General features: G+C 38.1%; 2 protein-coding genes across 3 annotated transcripts in view; both read right to left on the bottom strand.

The window, feature by feature from the left end:
• AlaRS-m (alanine--tRNA ligase, mitochondrial) overlaps positions 1-15,202 on the bottom strand; it is a 51,175-nt gene extending 35,973 nt beyond the window's left edge. The window contains exon 1 of the mRNA XM_067087827.1: positions 15,030-15,202. The gene's annotated coding sequence lies outside the window, so the exon portion shown is untranslated. The remainder of the gene's footprint in view (positions 1-15,029) is intronic.
• Positions 287-19,833, bottom strand: part of DCP1 (decapping protein 1) — a 36,556-nt gene continuing 17,009 nt past the window's right edge. The window contains exons 1-2 of one of the 2 annotated variants that reach the window (XM_067087852.1): positions 17,485-17,845; positions 287-4,440 (exon numbers count right to left, since the gene is read on the bottom strand). In XM_067087852.1, the coding sequence (XP_066943953.1) occupies positions 3,056-4,440; positions 17,485-17,533 (1,434 nt within the window). In that variant the 5' untranslated portion in view covers positions 17,534-17,845 and the 3' untranslated portion in view covers positions 287-3,055. Of the gene's footprint in view, positions 4,441-17,484; positions 17,846-19,833 lie in introns of those variants that run through there. The other variant, XM_067087853.1, reaches the window with a different exon arrangement.

Below are 19,833 nucleotides of genomic sequence, written 5' to 3'. Positions count from 1 at the left end.
ATATTGTATGATCATCTAAGTGACATGGGTTAAGTGTAGGTCTTGTTTTTCTGAGACCATACTGAGTTGATATGATTAAATTATTTGTTTTTTAATACTATCTTGAGTTCTCCATTTCCTCTACCACTTTACATAGACAGTTACAGATATTGGTCTACAGTTTGATTAATTACACAAATAATTCAATTAATATATTCATCAAGTATGAGTGCAAGGGTCCCATATTTTCCAGAAAGACACCTTCCATGTTACCTAAGACACAGGTCTCTAAATTAATGTGAAAATGGCCTCTTTATATCATTTATTTCATATGGCTTTTAATATTCTTGTACATTAATGAATAGCTGTCATCAAGACTACTGTACAATATCAAGTTTTTTAACAAGTTGCGCAAAGACTGGTACACAGAGATCAGATATAACTCTTGGCACAGATGACAATGCCTAACCATGATGAGTTGTGACAATAACGATATTAAACATTATGATTACCATAATACTTGTTAACAACATTTGCACTATAAACTCATCTGAAAAGTAGGATACAGCTGTTATATTCTGTAAACTGAAGCACAATATGATCAAACCAATATGTCCAAATTTATGTAATTGAACTTGGTCAATAGAGAGATGTTCAAATTGCTTTACTTAAAAAATTTGTTGTCTCACTCTGACAATATTAGTTAATGAACTGCCAAGCCAGCAGAATTTTTAGATATTCAAACAAAAAAATATATAAACTAGATTACAGAAACTTTTCGAAAAGTTAATGTGTCACAAAATCAATTTAGTTACAATTCAATACAGCGAGATGATAATCCGTTCAACTAAAACATTCAATATACAGTAATACAAATTTTAGGAGGGAGTTCACAATATGACAAAACTGACAAACTGTACTGTCTTGTATAGAGAAATCTTTTTGAGTTTCCTACAACACTGCATGTACTACAGTAATTTTATTTCCTCTAATCAATGCATATTCTAATTGCTACAATAATGCACATTTTCCCATTATAATAGGGCATGTTAAGATACTGAGTATACTCTAAAATGTATCATACATCTTTAAAGACCGTTCGTTACAGAAACAAATCCATAATCTAAAAAGCAAATCTGAGAATATTATCAATAATTATCTATAAAACAAACTTTTTCATCATCATGACCCATGCCATGAAAACAACTAAAATTACAGTACAGTGATCAAATAAAATATGAATTTTACCAGTACAAAAATAGGCAATCCATTTTATGTCAACTATATGAACACCTTCATTTTCAAGCTTTAGACAGAATCAATGCTGGGCTTCTTCAGACAAATTAAGAGCTACTACAGTATATGATTTTCATCTTTCTAGTTCAAATAATTCAAATAGATGTAGAATCATTCATTACAATAATTGGTGTTTAGTTCAGTGCTGAAAACAGATATAACAAACCATTAAGCTGTCTTGAATTTTTCATGAGTACTCCAGATCTAGCTGTCTTGAATTTTTCATGAGTACTCCAGATCTATAGTGAAAATCTTTAGTTTCTACAAGGATGGATATGAAAAATGTACCAGTTCATGAGTGTAAAACTGATGCAATGGGAATGTCCAAATGTATCTACTATTGTACTTGCATAGACAAAATTATCTTCACCTCAAAATTCAGCTCACTAGATGAAACCAATGAAGTAACAAACTAAGAAAAAACTAAATATCTATACTTCCTTTTCATGTACATATCAACTACTGTACCAAAAATTCAAGCCCATATTGAGAATATTTTTAAGCAAAGCAAAGGACTTTTTATATTTCTCAATATAAATTTAATTGTAAAGTACCCTTGGTTCTCGAGCAACAAAAAAAATGGCATCTGAAGAACGAATATAAACTTTATAAAAGGTGTCTTTCTTTCAATACTTATGGTAAACTTTGGTATAGCTAAGAATACCATATAATCTTGTTAATTGTAAAACCTAAGCAACTGCATAAAAATTAAATGATAAAACTTTCCAGTCCAAATAACTGCTTGCAAGAAGCAAATATATTCCAAAAACACATCTAAAATAACATAGAAGCTAAACACAGAATCCTTTCCAGGTTAATATATGTCTTGTAAACTTTGAAGATGCAAAGTTGAACATGAAAGCTGTCCCCTAATTGATTCCCAAAACACTCATCAACAGCACAAATGAAAAAATAAATGAAGAGGTAATGTTTCCAGCACAAAAACTATGCCTTAATGAAAAATACAAAACTACAAGGCCACTTTTTGGATTCTTCAACTGTAATTTCTCCACCAATTACAGCAATAATAATAATATAATAATAATAATGCTGTAATGAAATACAGTATGGAGTTATGATACCCTACACTGCTGCTCTAATTCCCACATTAAAATACTGTACATATATTTTTTCATTTACATGCACCAACCAGGCTAGAATTTTTTAAAAATGTTGCTAAGGAGATTTTGATAACTCTCTCCTCTATGGTCCATACCAAAATGCAATGCGCTGCATATCAGTTGCTATATTACATGAATATCACTCATCATGGTATGCCTTGTATAAGTTATATTCAGAATAAAACCCATCCTTCTACCATAAGAGCAGAAGCAGTGGTAACTACAATGTTTACACAGTAGTTATCAAGCTTGAACTTATTACTTCGTGGAAAGAAATATTTGTGCTAAAACAGATGGACAAGACAAAATGTAAATCACACAATAACTGTAGTCATAAATATTGCAATAACTTTAATAATGCCACCTACAAGTCGGAATTCAACTGCAACACAAAACCAAACAACATTCATGAAGGCTGGTTATTATGATGGTTAAATACAGTGATAAAGAAGCCAGCATTATCCACCCAGAGTACAGCATTATCTTCTGTAAAACCGTACTAAAAATATACATTTCATCTCTCATATTCCCACGTCTAGTAACTATATCTATATTCAATGATCAAGCGTACTTGACCGCTTTCATGTACACGAAAATGCAAAAGCATAATACGAAACAAACAAATTGAAATATTCCATCTCTATGAAAGCTTTGGTTACCTACAAACACCCCTTCAAAGATTGATTTAGCGCTTGCACATATGCTTCATGCAACTGTCGAACAAAATCGTCTTTCTTTAAAAGCAGTGTAAATGCCTGTACTAACTGTTCTTGAGTTAAGGGTGTGATCTGTGATGAAATCGAAGTAATTCCATCATGCAAAGATTCTTGTGATCCATTCAACGGTCTCATGTCCATAGTCGTAGCATTACCAGGGGTAAGTAAACCTGGAAAATTGCGAGGACCAACATTATCCGTTGGGGGAGTTTCATGTAATGATGGCTCACAAGTTCGAGAACTAGTAAAGACTTGTGGAGACAACAGTGACTGTTCCGATTGCTGATACTGCTGCTGGGTGTAAAGGTGAGGTTGTGACTGTTGAGCCTTTAAATGTGGATTAAGCTGAGAAGCATCTTCATCTTTTGCCTGGTTAGACATCCTCAAATTATCTTTAAATCTTCCTTCCAGTTCTTGTAAAGATATTGGAGCTCCAGGCACACTTGAAGACAGAGTTGAGGGATGGTGAGTTTGTCCTCCAGAACCAGGAATGGGAATGGGATTCGTTCCCCCCTGCTGATTCTGTACGTTGGCACCAGCTGGAAGCTGTACCATAGCTTGGCCTCCAACTGCGACAGCACCCTGGAATAATTTTTGCAATACTGGGTGGGTTCCTGATGATGCATTTCCTGAAGAATCTGCAGGTCCTGTACTAGAAGGAGAAGGTAAACCGGTACCACCGATGGTACCACCAGCTTGTGCTCCTGATACCTTGGCAAAAAAGTCTGCAACAGTATTCTGCTCCCCTGCTTGAACTCTAAGTGGGGAAGGTTTTACAAGATCATTATTTATTTGAGTAGCTCCAGTTGCCATACTGCGTGGTTCCTGGCGTTTACTCTCAAACTCTCCATGGGCACGAGAAAGCATGCTTATGATATCACCACCAGGTGCTCCAGCAACTGCAACAGCAGGATCTGCCATTATATCAGATGCAGCTGGCTGGGGAGCAGCTGTTACATCATCTTTCATGTTTTCTTGTATGGCATTCGCTATCCGAGGCACATCATCAGCCTCAGAAAACCATATCCCATATATAAGCCCTTTTGTGTTCCTAAACAAGAGATATGGAGGTTTAACTTGTAAGTCACAAGCTGAGGTGAGAGGTTCAATGAAATTTGTTTTATTTAGCCTGTTAATAATGGTTACCATATGATGAGGAGGTGCAGCTCTTGAGTAGACCATAAGTGTGCCTTCTACATCAGTTTTGGACCATGATTTCTCAAGTTCATATGAATATAAAGCTGTTCGATTGGCACTATCCACAATCTGTGCCACATGAGGGTCAATTCTTCTTACAGAATTCAGTCTGATTTGGTCCCGCTCCATACCTGTGAAAATAGGGTACACTCAGTATCTTTAAAAATGCTAAGGCTCAAATCAACTTAAAATGGGAGGACTAAGAATGTGAATAAAAGAACCTACCTAATAGCTTAGCAAGAACCTGAAACCCATATGAAAGAAAGGATGAAATGGATGGGTATGGTTGCATTACAAAAAAAAAAAAAATAGGACTGAAGAAGATAAGACAGGCTTTGACATTTACATTTAATTCTTTCATACCTTTCCAATGATAGACAAAACAGCATTTGCTATGGGGGAGGCAATTCTTGTGTCCTCATTCATGATCATAACCATTAAAATATATATACTGTATGTAGTTATACAAAATAAATTCACTTAATTCATAACTGACATTACTTTAGTTACAATGACACTGAACGCTGAGTAATCCCAATGTTCCACGGGGTATGGACCAGTTCCAAATATACTAGAGTACTGTATCATCAATTCAGCATTAAGGATATACAGTATTACAATTTGAAAAGAGGATTTACAAAATACACATGCATCAGTCATTTGGAAAACTGATATAAAATAATCAGATTAATCAAAAACTTTTGCCTTACCACAATTACATCAATTAAAAAACTCACAACTATACCCAAATTATGTGTTAGAAAAATGCATGTTATATAATTTACAGTATACAATAATTCCATATACACGAATATATTATCTAAAAATCTCCCCCAACTCAAAAGATACTGTGCTGTACAAGTTCTTCACAACAATGCAGTAAGTTGTGCATTTCTGATTCTGTAGAGGGGTTTCACTAAAAAGTCTTAAGTGTTACAGTGATGATGGTACTAAAAGTTCACTGCAACATCCCCTCTTCCTGCTTGACTATCTAGCTTTAACTCTTGAAATGAGAGGTCTTTATGTGGGTTAGTAAGTATAGTATTTGTAACATGACTACTGTGTATATCAGCCTACAAAGAGTCTTGGATATTATTGAAAAGTAACCCTATAAAGTGTCTTGGATATTATTAAAAAGTAACCCATCTCAGAAAAGATGACTTAAATGACAGGCCAACTTCATATTTGTTTATACATAGGTTGCTCTTTGCCAGGCAAGCTAATAATGCAATTATCATGGTAAATTGGCTTTGAAAAGGTTGCATGCAATTACCACTGAATTGGGCCTGGGAAAATTTTGAAGTTTTATGCCATAAATTAGTTTATATATTTTCACACCATGTTTAAAAACTGACGGGTCTTCCTGTCGGTAGCAGATGATTCAATATGTGACTATGACATCACTGCACAGCTGTGCAAGTGGAGTTACATTATATATTCTAGAGTATTCTTTTTTTATTCAATTTATAATACAGGTATTATCTGTTCTTTCATCTATTATTTCAGCAATTGTACAAATTCCAAGTGATGTCAGATGCTCCCAAAGGTTCTTTCCAATTCTGTTATACAGTCTTTCTTTCAACATGTATTTAAAAAGGAGTTCCAATTTCATTTTTGTGCTGAACTCTGAGCAACAAATAGCCCTTGTTCTGAAGTGAGCTATATACTGTAGAGTGATTTTCAATTACACGTGTTTGCTGTGATTCTGATGCATTTGATATTCACTTCTGTCAAAAATGCTTAATTAACCCAATGCAACATGCTAAGGACTGACAATGATGGCAAAACCCAAGGAGAAATCACACCTCTGGGTCAGGTTAGGTGGGGGGAATTGGTCACTCAATCATGTTAAGATTTGTCACTGTATATCCCTGTTAACTTGTTTTCTTCCCCTTCCCATCCCTCCCCCCAAAATAAGTTTCCCACTAGGGTCCCCCCATTGTAGCCAGTCATTGCCAACAGGGTTGCTGTTATTTGGTGGGTAAAATTTTATTATAAACCAAAATTGCATTTTGGACTTGAAATTATTATCTTCCTATATTTTAATGTCTGCTCTGAATGCTTCTATGTTCATTTCATTAGCAAACAACCTAACTAACCACACCTAACCTAGCGTAACATGCAAGTACCCGATCCTTACTCTAGTGCACGATATTAGTTTGAAAACATTTCATAAACTTACCTTAATCTGAATGAGATATATCAATGGGATTCAGGTCATTTCATATTTCTCCCCCCCCCCCAAAAAAACCCTACTTTCCTGCTGTGGTCTCCTGCATTGTATGATATAAGGTTATGGTCCACTATCCCTAAAAGTATTCAATTGCTACTATATCAAATATCAAAAATGTTCCAAGTACATATCAAAGCATAAGAAAAATGACATTTTTATAATAAAATACGGTTTTATATATACTTACTAAGTAATTATATAGCTATAGTTTCTACTTTAAACGGCAGCTTAAGAATTGAAAATTCACGGTAGCACTGTTTTGTTTTGGTGCAGGTAAGTGCCCCATTCATTTTCGGGAAGAACAGGTACAATGTAGCTAGAGAGCTAAGTTCGTTTATGCTCTAAGTCCATGTGTGGGGAGGAGGGACGGGCTCTGCTCATGTAATTACTTGGTAAGTAAATATAAAACTTATTTATTATAAAAATGCCATTTTTATATTTGACACTTACCAAGTAATCACATAGCTGAATCCCACACTGATAGGAGGTGGGAAGAATGGACATCTGCTACTCCAAAAACATTTTAAAGAAATGCATTTTGAAATAGAAAAGAAAAGCTAGCATTGTGGTAATGCTTGTTGTGACCTTACCTGGGGAGAGAGCAAGAGCAGGAAAGATACTGACTCTTGGTCGTTGCTCATCTCGACCTGTAGGGACATGACCGGTAGTGTGAGGATTGTCCCTACTTCAGTGGGAGCTTTGTGGTCAGGGAGTGCTTCTATGACTTGACAAAGCTTAAACACAACATTGCCCTTGCCCTGGGCAAAAAATAGACATCAACTAACATACAACCATAAAATTATATTACCTGTACACCATTTAAAAAACATATATTACCCAGCCATCAAAAACAAAGAGTGGAGGGTACTCCAGGTACTAAGTACCCCAGCTTCCCAAAAACTCAACAACCTTAATCAAGACTAGGAGAAAGAGAAATAGGAGGATCACTCCTACCCCTCATTCCCTAGTGCCACATCAGCCGCAGAGAATGGACTGAGTGTACTGTAGTCCTCGAGCACAGTTTCAACGTTACGAAGATAATAGTTGGCGAAAACCGAACAACACTTCCAATGAGTTGATTGGATTATGTAGCTAGAGGGAGATTGCGTTAAAAAGCCTACGAAGTGGCTACTGCCCATACTTCATGTGCTTTACCTTTAACAGCGGTACATTATTCTCCTGAATTCCCATGTGAGACTACAATAATGTCTCCCAAAAAGAAAGAGATAGCATTCTTGGAGAGAGGACGTAAAGGGTTCTTGACAGAACACCAGAGGTTATGAGAATTCCCTCTGATATTCTTGGGTCTCTCAATGTAAAATCATAATGATCTCACATAATACTCTCTCTTGTTCAGACGGTCCTACCAGTTTTGCAAGACTCTGGCCCGAAAAAGAATGATGCCAAGGGTTAAGACGGGTGCTCTTTTTTGGCTAAGAAGCCTAAAATGTATGAGCCAACGGCTGACTCTTGTGTAAAAGCAACTTGTTTGTCCAGGGCTTGTAACTCGCTCACTCTTTCGCTGTGGCTAAAGTGATTAAGAAAAGTGTCTTTCTAGATAGATCCCTAAAGGAGGAAATCTGCATAGGTTCAAAAGGCGGGCCTGACAACCAATGTAGGACTACGTCTAGGTTCCAAGACACTGGCTGCTAAGACTTCCGTAACCCTTTGTCATAGATGTCGAAAGGCCTCTCAAAGATCCTGGGTAAAGTAAAAATTTGGCTAGTTGGGCTACAGAGGTAGAAGAAGACAAAATGCTATGTTCTTTACCCCATCTTCTAAAAACTGCCCACTTAGCCTGGTAGCGCTTAGAAGAAGAGTCGTGTCTACATTTTGCAATAGCATTTGCAACCTTTCTTGAAAATCCTTTTGCTCTAACAAGCTTCCTGACAGTTTAAAGCATGTCGGAGTGAGAGTAGACAAACCTTGATGATATCTGTTGAAATGAAGTTGTCTGAGAAGATCTTTCCTCTGTAGGAGGAGCCACGGAAAGTCCGACAGAAGTTCCAGAAGGTCTGGAAACCACTCCTTTTGAGGCCAAAAGGGAGCTACTAGGATCATCAATGCATGATGAGAAGTCTTAAATTTGTTGATCATGTCTCTTACTAGACTGAACGGAGGGAAGGCATACATTTCCAGGTGTGACCAATCTGAAGTATCGCCTCCATTGCCCAAGTCTGAGGGTCCGGCGCCAGAGAGCAATACAGGGGGAGGCGATGGATCCTGGATGTTGCAAACGAGTCTATCAATGGTGTTCCCCACCATTTCAACAGGTCGGTGTACACCTGTGGATTCAGCAACCATTCCATGGGTAGAACCTGTTTGCAATGGCTCAAAGCATCCACTAATACTCTTAACTTGCCCTGAAGCCACCAATGAAGAACTTTTATTTCCTGTGTGGGGAACACGAAGGAATCTGAAAGAATCTTCTTGTTCCAACTGACCTTCAGAAAGAACTGCAAAGGCCTTGCATGCAGTATCCCCAAAGGAACGAACATCTCTATGGAGGAGTGAGTCCATAGCAGGCTCATCCAGTCATTGGCTGAGCATGTAAGAAGACTCAGAAAATGACAGACTTCCTTGGGTGCATGATAGTATTCTCTTCTCTAATGGAAAAACCTGAGAGTCTGTCTTCATCTCCAAATAGACTATCGTCTGAGAAGGGACTTGTTGGGACTTTTCCTGCCCAACTCCTGGGCTAACTGAAGGGTTCTGAGAGGGTCCTCCATGCACTTCTTCTGGGATGATGAACATAGGGCCAGTCATCCAGATATAGACAAACTTTCAAGCCCATTAGCCCTGGTGAAGACTTGAGGGGCTGTTGACAACCCGTAGCATAGAGCCCAAAATTGGAAAACTTTGTCCTGAGAGTGAATCACAGGAATTTCCTTGAATCGAGGTGTACTGGGGTATAAAAGTAAGCGTTTCTCTTGTGTATTGAGACCATCCAATCTTCTTGGGAAATTGCAGCAAGAATTGAGCTGTTCGCCTGCATCCTGAACTTCGTGGTTTGGACGAAGATGTTCAGACCGCTTACATCCAGGACCGGTCTCCAACCCCCGGAGGTTTTGGGGACTACAAAGAGGCGATTGCAAAACCCCCCCCCCAATGACAAGTCTTCTACCTCTTCTATAGCTCTCTTGTGAAGAAGAGCTGTGAATTCATTTTTGAAGGGAATCGCATATCCTTCCTTGAGAACCCGTAGTACCCATGGTTCTATCAATATGGCCTCTTACTGTCTCCAGAAGTGTGGGAGTCTGGCACCCACAGGTAGACGGAGGACCAAAGTCTCACTTGCTAGAGACTGGTCTAGAAGAGGACTTCTTGCTGATAGGGCGAACTGATTTGGGTTTTGTGCGTGAGTGCAAGGAAGCTCTTCCTCTGTTACCTCAAAAGAGCTATGGCTGGAGAGGAAAGAGAGGCCAAGGATTAAATGAAACAGCAGGTATTCGATTAGACGCCACTGTTCGCTTGGACAACTGCGCAAGCAAGTTGTGAGTAGCCTTTTGCAATTCTGTAGCTACTTGCTCTAATGTCATTAAGAGGAAAAAAAAAAAAAAAAAAAAAAAAAAAAAAAAGGCTGGTTTGTACAGATGAGCAAAAAGAAGAGCAGATCCCTGGGACGGTGAACTCGTTAAGTGGTGAAAGAACACCACATCTCTTTTCTTCAGTATACACGACGAAAAAAGAGCAGCTAACTCCTGTGCCCCATCTCCAATCGCCTTGTCCGCACACAGCAGGACTCTGAGCCAGTCTGCATGTACGAATATAGCAGAAACTCCACCAAGGAGCTTCCCTGGTTGCATAGAATACATACCTCCTTTTGGAAAACCAAGAAGGAGAACAAAATACAGCTTTGACCAACTCCCTCTTCTCAGACAGCCAAGAGTCGATCCCCGACAACACTTTCTTGGACGAAATAGAGAGGGCCACCCATAGAGGTCTAGTGGTACTCGAGGATTGACGTAACAAGAGCGCTGATCCCGGGGAAGAAGAGGCTGCAGTGGATAAATATGTCGGAAGCAAAACAGAAAATAATTCAACAATGAGGCGTAAGCTGATGAAGGCTGTTCTGGTTCAGGTTCCTCCTCTGCTGAGGGTACGCGGAAAGTGCCAAATCTTGCTGTAGTTCTTCTGGTTTCAAAGATGAGGGTTCTTCAACAGTTCCAAGATGTTGTCCAAACATTGGTGAATGGGAAGCAAAGGAGAGTCTTGGGGTGCTGATGTTCATGCAGACTTTGCATGATCAGTGACAGGTGAAGAGGATAAGACCTTGGGGATCTGTGACACAGTGGCGAAACAGGTTGACCTGCAGCAATAGGGACGTCTGAATCTGGAGTCTCAGACTCATATCCCAGTGCTGGTGAGCTGCGAGCCAACAGGATGTCTGGAGCTACAGCGCGAACTGAACCTGCAGCAGGCTTATGAGCCACTGGGAGCTCGGATCCAATGGGAGAGGGAGATCCCAAAGCATGCTTATGAGCCAATTGGCACTTGGGAGCCAACTGGCGCTCGGTAGCCAACTGGCACTTGGGAGCCAATTGGCGCTTGGGAGCCTATGGGCGCTTACAAGCCAATGGGCGCTCGGTGTCCAAAGGGAGTTCTCTGTCATCCCAATAGCTGCAAGAGGGCTCTTGATCCTTATGGCGCTTCCGACGTACAGCTGTATGCACGTCCACAACACGCCTCTTCAAAGGCCTAGAAGACTCCTGAAAACGTCGACAGTGTCCTTTGGGTTCGGAATCCGAACCACTAGAAGATAAAGCGTGATCCAATTGGACACCTTTCGAGTGTCCTGATTGCCGAAACCTGGGAAATAGCAATAGGTTCGAGTGAGGAAGCAACTACGAGTGGGCAAACCCCACCGACCTCCCTTGGACTTACGGTTTGCCTCCTCCCAGGTGCAGGGGAGTTTGGCAAGGACCTCTGTCAAGGAGCATCGGTGGGACGAGTAGCCACCCCCCTCCACAACACTAACCTGGGTGCAGGCACTAGCACTTGCACCGACAACTGCACTATGATCCTATCTAAGCAACAGTACTTACTAAAACGTTGAATTTCTTATCCATCCGAGCTTCAAGACTGGCGATAGCACTGGGTTCAGAGGGAAGGATGCTAGGTAACGGAATTGTAGGGACAGCGAGAGAAGTAGGAATTGGGGAACAAGAAATCTAAGGTTTAGAAAAAGCCGGTTTAGGGGTAGAGGACACAGAAGCTCTAGCCTCAGCTCTAGCAGCCACTTTCCTAAGCCTAGCTTTTTCTAATTTATCCAAATGATTGGTCAACACTTTCCATTTACTTACGGCCCAATCCTTACATTCCTAGCAAGTCAAGTCAGGGGAACATACCTGTCCAAGGCAGTGAAAACAAACAGAATGTTTGTCATATTTAAATGAAGTCAACCTAGTATTATAGCCTTTGCTGCAATACCGGATACCGGTCACACTTATTCTGACATAAGTCCAAAAAATTGAAGAAAGGCTAAGCTAAGCTAAGCTAAGCTAAGCTATGAAAATATAGCTCAGAGGGTACCAAATGAAAGAATACTTTACCAAATCCTTCAATAGACAACCAAACTATCCGGTGAAATTACTCCTGAATTAACATAACAAAGCTGCTGAACAACTGATGTTCGGTCATCAACGGCAGAAACGAAGTTAGCTCTTTAGCTACATTGCACCCATTCTTCCCCGAAAGTGGGCAGGGCACTTACCTGCACCCAAACAAAACAGCGATACTGTGAATTTTCAATTCTTCAGCTGCCGTTTCAAGTAGAAACTATAGCTATGTAATTACTTGGTAAGTATCACATACTGTACAAAATGGTATTTTCAAGTCCAAGATGCAATAATGGTTTAAGAGACAGCCCAATCTTTGAATTTCAAGGAATGATCAAAACTGAGTTATTGACAGTTCTGGACTGTTTGATGTCTAAATAAACATATCCTGAAGTGTTATTTCCCAAATTAAATTTTTAGATAGGTTAACTGAAAATTTTGTTCATAGCTTTTATCACCCTGTGCGCGACAGATTGTTATAAAACTTGTAAAAAGTTAACTAATTCCTTTTAGTTTGAAATAACTGATATACTTGCATTACCCACTAAAATATCTCTGTCTTCTCTAGATAGCATCTAGGAAAATGTGTGATCAGAGTAACTTGCTCAAATTTTTCTGTTCCTCTCAGCATTTGTCAAAGTGGCACCATGCATACTGTGCCAAACAATTTACATATGTTTTATATTTCTTGACTTGTTTTTACAGTTTTGTATTTCTTGACTTACTTCTACAGTTATGTATTTCTTGACTTATTTTTACAGCTTTGTATTTCTTGACTTACTTTTACAGTTTTGTATTTCTTGACTTATTTTTACAGTTATGTATTTCTTGAATTGTTTTTACATTTTGTATTTCTTGACTTATTTTTACAGTTATGTATTTCTTGACTTATTTTAAGTTTTGTATTTCCTGATTTATTCTTACATTAAAATAACCAAGATATGTAAATTGTCATGCAATATACAGATATACAGACATATGCAAATGAATAGCAATCTTCCTCATCACCATTCACATATGCAAAATTTATGTTATCAGAAGTAAAGTCATTTACAATTCAATTTAATTTTTTGACAAATGGTAAAAATAGAGTGAATATTATGTTTTATTTCCTCAGGATATCCTTACAGGGCATCTATTCATGAATTGAAAAAATATGTGGGTACATGGCAACATTTCCTTCAAGTGCGTCATGAAGTGCCAAGTGTACTTCGTGAGTCATGTCATACCCGGCTTTTTAATGCATTTCTGAGTACAATTTTTTTCTATCATAATAGGGGCAAAGAAGAGATGTATTATAAGAGAACTATATAAAAACTATATGCACTATGAGAATTGGAAAGACAAAAGAAATCGGAACAAAAGGCAAGTACTGTATCTACATAGGGGATATGTTGCAAATGTCAATCACCCAAGAGGAAACCAATGAGAGTGCACATTTCTTTTCATCCGATTGTTTTGTACATTTAAGATTTTTCTTATATGACGAAATACTTTAACTGCAAAAATCAGCTTTCTAAATATCATAGTTACCGCAAAATAAGCAATTTTTTTCTTTCTCCATTTTCTCAAAATTTAATTTTTTTAAAAGTTAAGGAGCATACCTCGACGAAGGATGAACCAAATTCAATGAAACTTTCACAGCATGTAGTATAACTACATATCTTTAATTTAGCATTAGGAAAAGTAGGAAAAGTGTATTTTTTATACATTAATTATGAAAGTTACAATCTTTTTCAACGTAAAATTTATAAACTTAAGAGGTCAAATTTTGTGATTTCTTCAGGCATGTATTTTTTGTGTTAGTTGTTTAATAAATGGTAAAAATCTGAAGCAAATTCCTTTAATCATATGGTAGCAATGCTCACGGGCTTTATAATGGCAATGCAGCTCAAAGTGAGCCATACCATAAAGGTAAAACTGAAGAGTACTACCGTGCCTGTTTCAGTAATTACCAGTTTACATGCAAAATGGGTGCCATGTTTAGTACCTGCCTGGAGGGGATGAAAGTAAAAGCATAAAAAGATGGTAAATATCATGAACTAAAAAAAAGACATAAGTATGAACAAAAAATAAACAAATGGTGGTTAAAATTCCAGTGAGTGAGGGGAAGGAACAAGGCCAAGATAGTAGTCTTCAGTTTTACCCCATAAAAATTGTATTTCACCAATTTCAGAAATCCCAATTTTAACCAATTGCACCAATTCAAAATATTTAGGCACAACCTAATAACATTCCCTACAGTTGAATCTGGAATTTCATAATTTTACAACGCCCTAAACTCAGCCCAGACTGACTTCTATACAAGTTATGGCAAGGCTTCGAGGGGTAGTAAGCAGGGTAGGGATATGGGGTGGGCGTTGGTCATTTGGACTTAATACCACAAAGGGGTAGCCTATGCCAGTTCATGTGCTTGGTATCAAGCGTTACTTAGGGGGATCAAGGGGAGGCAAAACCCACCCCCTGAAAGGTCAGGGCTTGGTGCCCAAAGTCAGATCAGGAAGATAAGGTCGGTTTGGGTCGAACCACAGCATTCTAGGAAAGGTTAGGTTCGGCCCAATTTCACAGTAGTATCTCTCACACCTACCCACGTCTCCCTACTCTCCATCCGCTCCGCTTACAGTCCTCCACAGATGCTGTCACGAGCTTAGGCCGCCTTGGCCTGCTGTTGTCATCAGTCACAACCCAGCTTACTGACATTTACGCGAATGCATTTTGACCTGTTGCAGCTGACCTAGGGTACAGAGCATTAACCTCCAGCCAAAATGCCCAGTCACCAAAATCGACTGTGAAGTAAACGCCCACCGTCGGCTATTTTTGTTTAGGCCTTCGCTCTGGTTAGGCCAGAGTAGGCTAGGCGAGGGAATCGAACCCACAACACTCAATACAAATGTCAACGCTCGAGTCAAATGACACCTGTTATACTCACCTCAGTTCAAGCAGACACTTGTGAATATCAAAGGTACGACTCTTCAATTCGGCAAATAACTGCTGCACACTTTAAACATCACAATACGGTCGGAGCAGAAAGGCCCAAATTATTAGTTTACATTACCGAAGGAGCGAAGGTTTTCCGTTGCGAGCGGTCGCTTCGGCAGCAAACAAGCCGTACTGAGTTACGCATCTAAGCTATCGCGGGTTCCCGTTCAGCAGCGTCGCAGCATACACTGTAAAATCTTTTTTTTCCCCTTACGGGAAAAAAAGGCGTGTCCGCTTCGACAGCTGTCAATTTCAAAAGAAAATGGCGAATGACATCTTTGGGGAAAATTGGAATTGGAATATAAAATCTAGGCCAAGCGCTGGGACCTTGAAGGTCATTCAGCACTCAGAGGAATATTGAGAGTAAAGGAGGTTTGAAAAGTGTAGCCTAACAGGAGGAAAATCTCGCAGTTCCATTGTGCATCACTTGTTAGGAGAGGGTAGAAAGTAAGATGGAAGAAAGAGAATATGAATGGAGGTGCAGTAAAAGGAGCGAAAGGGGTTGCAGCTTGTGCCGAAGGGGCATCGCAAAAAACCTGAGTTAGGCCTACAGTGCACTGCATGAAGTGCACTGGCGGCCCTGTTCCCATACGGAGGTAAACTTCAAAAGAAAATGGCGAATGAAATTTTTTGGGAAAATGAACAAGCGAAGAAGGGCAGAATATTTTAAATTCAAATGTATTGCTTCGTACCGAGTTGGTTCAATTTGACGCTTAATAGAATTGATCCAACTGGGGCTGGGCAGGCTTAGTCATAATTTTGTTTGCCAGGATATTTTATACCTTATGAGCTTGAGGTCTTCATACATTTTACTGACTGATCTTTCTGTATTACCCTGTAATTATTTCCAGTCGCATTTAGGCCATTCACACAATACATATTAAATATCTCTGGTGACCACAACTATTCCCAACTCAGCCTGGCTAATAATCATAATCATCATAATAATAATAGTGACTGCCCAAATCCTAATGATTTCAACATTCCACGATGAATGCTATTTTTATATGCGCTTATTCACTTAGGAAAACGCCCAAAAAATTGACTGACATGTTATTGCGTTATGTTGGTTAGACAGGCAGTGTGGCGCAACATATAATAGCCTGGGTAAAACCCATGCGTCAAGGAAAACATTTATATCACAGTTGTTCTTGTGCAAAGCCCAACCACATCAGGTAAAAAAAAAATAAATGTATCCCTTTTTCATTTTCGTATGCAAATACCCATTACTTAGATATTTATGTACAATTGTTCAACTTGATTCTGCAAGGAGAATTTTATGTTTCCTATGTGCAAGTCCTGTGTCTTTTTTTTTTTTTGCTGAACAAAAACAGTGGATGAGATGCAAATAGGAAAGCCACTACAATGTGTCAAAAGAATAATAATTTTATCTTTAATTTTGTATCATATAGATGTGTATAAATAAACAATTACCAACAAAGATGATACCCTTCTCTCTCTATATATATATATACAATATATATATATATATATATATATATATATATATATATATATATATATACTATATATATGTATGTATATATATATATATATATATATATATATATATATACCTAGCCTATAATACCGCAATGCCATTGAAGTTCAGTATTAGACCATAATCATTAACTAGTATATCAAAACATCTTTTCTTTCAAGGAATTCATAAATAAGACTACTGATTAATTGTCGATAAAAATTAACACGTAAGTTCACGGATCAAGCCAAAGGTCCACGAATTTGCAGAACAAGTTTCCACAGAATAAAGTACCCAAATATAAAGAAAAGAAGAGAAAAGAACATAGTATGAATAAAAATAAATCAATAAATCATATGTCTTAGGAATAAGTTGTTCAACCTAACGGGGATGGCTTTAGATGAAAATCAACATGATATATAGTTTTTGCTGTCATATTCATACTTTAACCGCTAAATCAAGGTTGAAACCTCTGTGGAGAAAACTTTTACATTTTCCCAAAATAAATTTCCTGGAGACAATGTTAATTAACAATACCAAATGGAAAAACTTTAAATATTACCCCTAGTCCGTTTTCCATCGACCCTCTGTTCTTAACTAAGACTCATCTGCGGCCATCAAGAAACTGGCTTCACAGGGGTCTGACGATGTTTATTAGACGAAAAAGTATTAGCGACGTTCAAGGTTTTCACTTTATCTTTCGAGGCGATATGCACATTATTTACTCATATATATATATATATATATATATATATATATATATATATATATATATATATATATATATATATATATATATATATATATATATATATACCAGCATGTGTGTGTGTGTACAGAACACTTGTTATCCGGTTATCACTCAGCGAAAGGAAGCCACAATAGCCACAAATAACGACACAATCGGGTGTTGATGGGTACTCACATTTTCCTTTTGTATTTTTTTTTATCTTTTTTTGTATTTTTAAGTCCATATCGACGTACAAAACTATGTTTGGAAACCTCAGAACATTAATTAGTCTAAAAGAAATGTCTGTTTTCACTGGTTCAGATGAAGATACATTTTTCAGATAAGAGAAATGTAAGACGGACCACTGTCAGAAGGGTATTCCTTAGAAATGACCGGACGTAGCAGCACACTGCTGTTTATTTAGAAGGCATTTGGTTAAGCATAAAAACCCTAGATAGGAATTCTGGGGTCCATGTGGCGCAGCGGTGCCACTTGCTTTTGTAAGATAATGCGTAATTTTCCAACATTTTGCTGCCGGGACAGTAGACTCCGCCCACTACCCAGCTTGGAGTTCTGACATCATAGAGAAGGTAAATGTTGGCAAACATCGTTTTTTCGTTATTTTTATGGACGTATTTTATCACAGCGGCGCCATTTGGACCCTAGATTTCCTTTAATGTTATAAAAGTGCATCATGGTGAATGTTTTTTTACGAATTTTTTCAACTCAGGAATAGTTTTTCTGATTTAAAAAAAAACTATAATACTTGTAATGGGAAATAAATTTCAGTTGTATATGTATTTTTTTCTATTGTTTCCTACCGCTGCTCCAATGGACACTACAATGCACGCAACTATGGCACCCAACCCCAAGTCCCTGTGCCATCTGGTGCACTCTCCCTTGATCTTCATTCCAGCCTGGCTGACAGCAGAGAGAGAGAGAGAGAGAGAGAGAGAGAGAGAGAGAGAGAGAGAGAGAGAGAGAGAGAGATTATATAGATATATATATATATATATATATATATATATATATATATATATATATATATATATATATATATATATATATATCATATGTAATGACAAAAATGAGAGATAGCCACTCAATTTATAGTAAACTGTGATAAAAAGAATTGAATGGTAATATAAAAAGAATTGAATATATATATATATATATATATATATATATATATATATATATATATATATATATATATATATATATATATATATATATATATTTTCTGACTCACATCAGGATCGAACCCGGGTCTTTCAATTGAAAGGCAAGGGTGCTGCCGACTGGGGCATACAAGTCATAAAAGAAGTTGGGACCTGAGTGTCACTGCACACAAGGAATTACCTGAGCAAGCTAACTGCTTGCATACCAGCGTGTTTTCCCCAGCTTCCCGACTCAGCAATGACCCAATTGACAGCATTTCATTCGAATTATCCCTTCTGAGTGAATGTGATAGAAATAATCAACACACAATCACGTGTGGAACAAAAATATAAATTTCGACCCACATCAGGATCGAACCCTGGTCTTTCAATTGAAAGGCAAGGGTGCTGCCGACTAGGGCATACAAGTCATAAATGAAGTTGGAACCTGAGTGTCACTGCACACAAGGAATTACCTGGGCAAGCTAACTGCTTGCATACCAGCGTGTTTTCCCCAACTTCCCGACTCAGCAATGACCCAATTGACAGCATTTCATTCGAATTATCCCTTCTGAGTGAAAGACCTGGGTTCGATCCTGATGTGAGTCAGAAATTTATTTCTGTTCCACACGTGACTGTGTGTTGATTATTCCTATCATATTCACTACCGGAAACATTACTTTCAGAGAAGTCCTTTGCCTGTACTTTAACCAGCGCAACCAAGATGAGTCCTTCTTTAGATTTCAACAACGCACAAGTGATGAAAATGAGCTGCAGTCTTGTTGATACCTCCAGGACAGCATTACTTTCGTGGTTTCTTCCATCTAGGGAAGATACTGCATTCCCGAGTGAGGGATTGGGTCCTTAAACGTGAAAAAGTCCTGCTTCTTAGGGCTGAAAGCGATCTGTACAGTCCCAAACCATTGATTACTCGAAATGATTATTTGTTTTGTTCTGTTTACAAAGTCAATTTCAAGGCTCGTGTTCAAGTACTATGCTGTACTGTTTACTATTTTCATATACAGTCTGTCGTATAGTATTGTGCTTTGAGGGGAAAATATCACATTCCTTAAAATAGGGTATATAATACATGCCAGCAATTTTGTAGCCAATGGGCTTGGTTTTGTTATACACGAATCTTTGAGTCAAATTCACCGAGGCCGATGGTGTTTACACGATGAAGTAAGAAGTTCAATCCAGTTGGTTCATCCCGTCACAAACCCGTAGATTATTTTGCGCCAAATTGTAAGTTCATTGTTTTCAATTTTTACTACTGGACATCATTTCTGTCATTTCCTTATAAATGACATATCTTGGGAGAATAAGTGTGTGCTTCCCTAAAAAAAAACAAATAAATAAATATAGAAATTTGCACCATGTTGCT

The sequence above is a fragment of the Macrobrachium rosenbergii genome, chromosome 44 (genome assembly GCF_040412425.1).
Source record: "Macrobrachium rosenbergii isolate ZJJX-2024 chromosome 44, ASM4041242v1, whole genome shotgun sequence".
Lineage (NCBI taxonomy): Eukaryota > Metazoa > Arthropoda > Malacostraca > Decapoda > Palaemonidae > Macrobrachium > Macrobrachium rosenbergii.
Note: the sequence above shows the minus strand (reverse complement) of the source record. Positions and strands in the feature narration are given on the sequence as shown.